A 6,130-nucleotide genomic window follows, 5' to 3' on the forward strand; every position below is an offset into this window, starting at 1 on the left:
CATTCCAGAAGGGACTGCTGGCTCAGTCATCAATATCTGACCCTCTACCTGCCATCCTCCCAGCCCAAGAGCCAGCAGAAGCCCAAATACAAGTTACTCAATTTGAATGCTTAAACACTTGTGAGGGATTACCTCTTTCTCTTTCTCTCTTTTCTCTCTCTCTTCTTTCTCTCTCTTTCTTCATTTCTTTCTCTTCCTTCCTTTTCTCTATCTCTCTCTCTTTCTTTCTTTCTTTCCTTCCTTCCCTCACTCCCTCCCTTCTTCTCTCCCTCTACCTTCTTTCCTTCCTTCCCTCCATTCCAACTTTCTTCCTTTCCACCTTTCCTTCTTTCCACCTTTCATTCTTTCCTTCTTTCTTTCTAACTCTCTTCACCACTGTGGTGTGACCCCAGAACACAAGACAATCTCCTATCCATGATGGCTTAGGTGGAACCCCTACCCGTTGCCTGTGCTGGGACATGGGATGACTGGCCAACCACAAAAATAAAGAAAACAACAAACAAACACAAAACAAACAAAACAAAACAAAAAACACCAGACAAGCTACAGTCTTTTCACTGCCACTGAGGACAGAAGCTGTATTTCTTGCTGATTCAACTTCCTACTCCATAGGGCTCTGCTGTGGGACACTAAGTCTGCCTTCCTGAGCCCACAGTAACTATCAAGAAAGAAAGAGAGTCTGGGTTGGAAGGCAAGTGGAAGGTGGGTTGACACAATCTGCCAGCTGACAATCATCAGGAAGGGACGGGGACAATGGTCTGGACCACAGCTAATTCCTGAGGGCAGCCTGTCTTCGTTGGTCACCTCCAGTTTCCTGTAATGCCCTTCTTACTTTCAGACCCAAAGTCTGATGCTTCCTACAGATTCATGGCTCCCTGGATAGGTAAGTACATTTAACTAGGAATATGGTTCACCTCCTGCTTAGGTTTGCCAACATCTATCCATTTGGCCCAGATTAAATAAGAGGTGACTGGTACCACAGTCACTCCACTCAACTCTGAATTGAGCCCCCTTTCTCTTCTTCTGATAAAAACCTCACACCTTCCTTATGGTAGGGGAGCCCTCTTGCAGGTCGGCTTCTCCCCCATCACTTCTGAGTCCTCGCCAATGATCTCAGCCTAACTTTTCACTGAAGTCCTCTGTTTACCCAGCCCTGCTCTGTTTCAACCTCAACCTCACAGCTGCGCACCAGGCATTGGGAAGTCCCTTTCCTGACATGCACTGGCCTTTCCTGCCTTGCCCAGGATGCCCTTCTTTTGACACTCTGGGTTCCTCCCCAGTTGTCCCCAGGCAACTCCTGGGAGGTTCCTTCCTCACACGTACACCCATTGTGGTCCAGGGTACGGTTTGCTCCTGTTGAATGGGCAAGCGTGGTTCCAGCACAGGCGGATGCTGACCCCAGCCTTCCACTATGACATCCTGAAGCCCTACGTGGGACTCATGGCCGATTCTGTCCGAGTGATGCTGGTAAGTTCAACCCCTCCTCACCTGCACACTCACACCCACAGCACAGTCCACAAAGTCCACTCTCAGACAGCTGTGTCCCTCAGACATCTATTAGACTTGGCCCTTGGAATCACCCACTTGTACCATACTATGAGACAGGGCTCCCTGGGGATGGATGGAACAAGAAAGCACCCAGGCACCTGCTTTCATCCACTCTTTGCTCATTGCCCACAGGAGAGACAGTCATGGTAGATAAAGGGTCCCTTCTCCTCCCGCTTCTGTGCCTTTGGCTTGGACAGGAAGAGTAGTCAAAGCCCCTGGACAACGGGACAAGCTGCCCCTGGCTGGCCTGGGTAGTAGCAGCTTCAGTGGCAGGGTGGACATCCCACGATGTCACTCAGGTGGACTCTGGCCTGGGGCTGAAGGCTTCTGGTGGATTTTAGCCACTCCATGGAGGGAAATGGAGCCCAGGTCTCTACCTCCAGGGCTGGGTCCTGCCATAACATCACCTCTGAACATGACCCTATTTCTCACTCATCGTGCTCAACTGACATTTGCTGAATAAGAGGAATTGAGGTCCCTGATATCCCTTCCTTAGGAACCGCAGGACTGGCCCCTTGACCTTTCCTTTGCCTTGACTCTTGCTCCCTAAATTGGGACTTCACTGGTTTCTCATGTGTAGATCAACCCCAGGACAGAAAAGATTCCCCCTCAGGCCCCTGAGAAACATGTTTTCTGGTCTGCTAAAAGGTGGTTATCACCAAACTTATTCCTAAGTCAGACTATAAGCGATCGTGATTAATTAAATAACAAATAACAACTTCCTCAGAGTATATTCTGAGAAAACACTCACTGTATTACAAACACTTGGCTATATGGTCCTAAATTGATGAAACACAACCGCTTTAGAAAGTGAGGGCACCTCATCAGAATATGAGGAGAGGCAGAGAGAGAGTCTAGCCTTGTCAACATGGGCCTTCTGGAGGAGTAGAGAAGGACCAACGTGTCCCTCTACCACAGGACAAATGGGAGGAGCTCCTCAGCCAGAACTCACCTCTGGAGATCTTTGGACACATCTCCTCGATGACGTTGGACGCCATTATGAAGTGTGCCTTCAGCTACCAGGGCAACCACCAGGCAGACAGGTCAGTGAAATCCTTAGCTGCAGGGTTCTATTTCTTACCAACTAGTGTGGACTTATCTGAGAGGCAGTTAGGGCAGCTTGGATGTTTTTTTTTTTGTTTTATTTATTTATTTATTTATTTATTTGAGAGAGAGAATGAGAGAGAGCACGAGAGGTAAGAGGGTCAGAGGGAGAAGCAGACTCCCTGCTGAGCAGGGAGCCCGATGCGGGACTCGATCCCGGGACTCCAGGATCATGACCTGAGCCGAAGGCAGTTGCTTAACCAACTGAGCCACCCAGGCGCCCGCAGCTTGGATGTTTACCAGCCCAAAGAGCCACATTCTGCAGAGAGCCCCAGGCTACGGTCAAATCCAGCCCACACCAAGCCTTCCTTAGGCACAGACCCTGCTCCCTGCCACAGGGAGAAGCCTGGCTGCCCACGTCCCTCATAAAGGGCTGAGAGTCTCGAGGGTGTAAGAACGACATGACAAATGCCTAGTTGCCTGTCCCATTGATTGAGGAACACTCCACCCACAGATCCACTCCACTCCAAGTCAGATGCCTCCCTCCATCCAGTCGCTTCTGCATCCTCCCCTTTCAGGTACTCCCAATCCTACCTTCAGGCCATTCGGGACCTGAACAACCTGGTGTTTTCCCGGATAAGGAATGCTTTCTACCAGAAAGACATCATCTACAGGCTGACCCCTGAAGGCCGCTGGAACCACCGGGCCTGCCAGCTTGCCCATCAACACACAGGTTGGACTCTGCCCTCTGGCACCTCCCCTCCTTCATCAGGCACATCCCAAAGGGACTGACCCTGACCCCCCAGGCAGAGTCCTGCCCCTCGCTGCCCCTCTAGGACCTGGGAAACACCCACCCCAGGTACTCCCCTGGTGCAGCTATGAGGGTGCCAGGTGCTATGCAGGAAGCTACGTGTGTCACCACATGGGTGAAGGTTGAATGAGAGCCCCTGCCAGCAGCATTCAAGCAGAGCCTCCTTGGGCTGTGCTCTTGAGGGGAGTGAGGACCGGCAAGCGCCTGGCACTAGAGCTCTCTCCCTGAGAAGCACCATTCCCACACTCCTGATCCACCTGGCAGCCTGACTGGGGAACAGGGGGCAGGTGGGCTACTGTGGGTGGCTGTGTCTGGGCACCCAGAGCTCTCAGCTCTGCCTGGGAACACTGTTCTGGACAGACCGAGTGATCAAGCTGAGGAAGGCTCAGCTGCAGGAGGAGGGAGAGCTCGAGAAGGTCAGGAGCAAGAGACACTTGGACTTCCTGGACATCCTCCTCTTTGCCCAAGTGAGTGGGGCAGGGGAGGCCTGAGGCTTTGGGGACAAGTGTGGAGGAGGGGGGACAGACTGAAACCCTGCCCTCCTTCCGTGTCTCCCAGAGGGAGAACGGGAACAGCTTGTCTGACAAGGACCTCCATGCGGAAGTGGACACCTTCATGTTTGAGGGCCATGACACCACAGCCAGCGGCATCTCCTGGATCCTCTATGCTCTGGCCACGCACCCCGAGCATCAGCAGAGGTGCCGGGAGGAGATCCAGAGCCTCCTGGGGGACGGCGCCTCCATCACCTGGTGAGTACTCATGAGATGGGAGGGCCCTGCCCCTTCAACTGGAGAATTCCCTGGTTGTCAGGGCCTTGCCAGCCCTTCAGGATAGCTTTGTGTTAGGGACCACCTGGACCAGATGCCCTACACCACCATGTGCATCAAGGAGGCACTGCGACTCTATCCGCCAGTTCCAGGTGTCGGCAGAGAGCTCAGCAAGCCCATCACCTTCCCTGATGGACGCTCCTTACCCAAAGGTGTGAACCTCACCACTCTCACTCCATAAGTACTCTGCAGGAATGCGTGGGAGATCAGAAATCCGCAAGTTCTGGGGCAGTTTGTGCCTGTCTTTGAGACTCATTTCCTCCTCAAGAAAATCAAAAATTACTTTGTTTGGATGAGGTTATGGTGTGCTTCCACAGAGCTTAAATCGGCCCAAAGATCAAGAAATAAATACATGACAGCCTCTGAATGTGGCTATGTGAGTTGCCCTAATATTCTAATTTCCTGAGTTATGAGTGCTTGAGAGATAATCAGATGAGGCAGGGGTAGATGTGGTCTTTCCTTATAGGGTCTTGGCTAACGAGAGAGATTATTCACTGTGATATATCAGATGGTCCAGTCTCCGGGGAACCCTCAGATTGATGACCAGATCTGAGATCCCTGCTAGGGCTGGAGGCCACCTATCAGCTCCCCTCTGCTCTCAATCCCAGTCCTGGCATGGCCTGGTTGGGTGGTCATAGGCGAGTTGTTCAGCCTCTCCGAGGCTCAGGTGCCTCACGGGAACAAGGGTGATGTAAGTCTTCATTGGAAGGTTGTTGTGAGGATGGAGGAGTTCATGCATATTCCCCAAGGGCTCATGGATGGTACTTGATAAATGTGAGTTGTCCCTTGAGTTGCTCCAAAAAATAAGCCTCCAGTTCTTTCCTGCTTCTCAGCCTGGTCATGGTTATCTACTAATCTGGGCACACGTGCACATGTTCTGTGCCATGTCTGCCCCACCTCTCCTGCAACACTATCATTCAATTCACAGAGATGAAAAGCGGCTCTCATTGTGGCTGCCAAGCTGTGTGTGGGTGCACCTGGGCCCCGCAGGCATGTATGACCAGTCTTCTCTCTTCTGCCCCCACAGGATTCTTAGTCTTGCTCTCCTTTTATGCCCTTCACCACAACCCAAAAGTGTGGCCAAACCCAGAGGTATGATGGCCTTGGGAGGAGGGGGTGGGATGACATCTCCAGACCAACCTCCTTCTCCTGTCCCACCTCTGGGTGTGCTGTCCCTTGGATGATTGGAAGGAGGGCCTTGATTATACCTGTCCTGGCCCTGGTGCTCCTTCTGCAGGTGTTTGACCCTTCCCGGTTTGCACCAGATTCCTCTCGACACAGCCATGCTTTCCTGCCCTTCTCAGGAGGATCAAGGTGAGGCACTTGTACCAGAATGGGGGGGGTGCTGTTTCCTGGGTACATACCTGATGTTTGTGACCTCCTACATTTGTGTGTGTGTCTTCAGATATGCCCTGGCATGTTGGTGTGCTGAGAAAGAGGTGTGTGTCTCTATGACAAAGAAAGTTGGTAATCACTCCATGCCATGGAGACTTTGACCCATTGCTCTTACCCAGTCTCCAGCCACAATTCAGTGTCAGTGGGTGTTCAAAAGCTCAGGGTATTCTTGTGAGTTCTTCATTTTATGAGTATGACTTTACAGAATTAGATTTTCTCCCATGTTATTTTCAAGTGTTGTCGATGTCAAAGTCAGGATGGAATCAAAAGATTTCTTTTGCACACATCCTCAAAGCAGCCTTTGCTACTCAGCTCCCCATGCCGCCCCCACACTGCACCATTGACTACATTGCATGTGTTTCCATCCTCAGCGGCCTGCATGTCTCAAACACTTAAGCCATACACAGGAAAGTTTCCTGCAGTCTCCTAAGGGCTTCATAAAGTACTCGACTAATCTGTGTTGCCACTATATTTTCATCTATCCAAATGAATTTTTGATTCCACG

The 6,130-nt window shown here is 51.4% G+C and overlaps 1 protein-coding gene across 1 annotated transcript in view; it reads left to right on the plus strand.

Moving 5' to 3' along the window:
- The first annotated feature begins 840 nt into the window (after window positions 1-840).
- LOC141372018 (cytochrome P450 4A11-like) overlaps window positions 841-6,130 on the plus strand; it is an 11,162-nt gene continuing 5,872 nt past the window's right edge. Inside the window, exons 1-9 of the mRNA XM_073890474.1 lie at window positions 841-883; window positions 1,340-1,467; window positions 2,467-2,591; window positions 3,171-3,325; window positions 3,764-3,870; window positions 3,962-4,152; window positions 4,249-4,382; window positions 5,258-5,322; window positions 5,468-5,544. Of these exons, the coding sequence (XP_073746575.1) occupies window positions 868-883; window positions 1,340-1,467; window positions 2,467-2,591; window positions 3,171-3,325; window positions 3,764-3,870; window positions 3,962-4,152; window positions 4,249-4,382; window positions 5,258-5,322; window positions 5,468-5,544 (998 nt within the window). The 5' untranslated portion in view covers window positions 841-867. The remainder of the gene's footprint in view (window positions 884-1,339; window positions 1,468-2,466; window positions 2,592-3,170; window positions 3,326-3,763; window positions 3,871-3,961; window positions 4,153-4,248; window positions 4,383-5,257; window positions 5,323-5,467; window positions 5,545-6,130) is intronic.

Source organism: Callorhinus ursinus, unplaced genomic scaffold (assembly GCF_003265705.2).
Source record: "Callorhinus ursinus isolate GAN/ISIS: 27379988/994484 unplaced genomic scaffold, GSC_fseal_2.0 scaffold326, whole genome shotgun sequence".
Classification (NCBI taxonomy): Eukaryota; Metazoa; Chordata; class Mammalia; order Carnivora; family Otariidae; genus Callorhinus; species Callorhinus ursinus.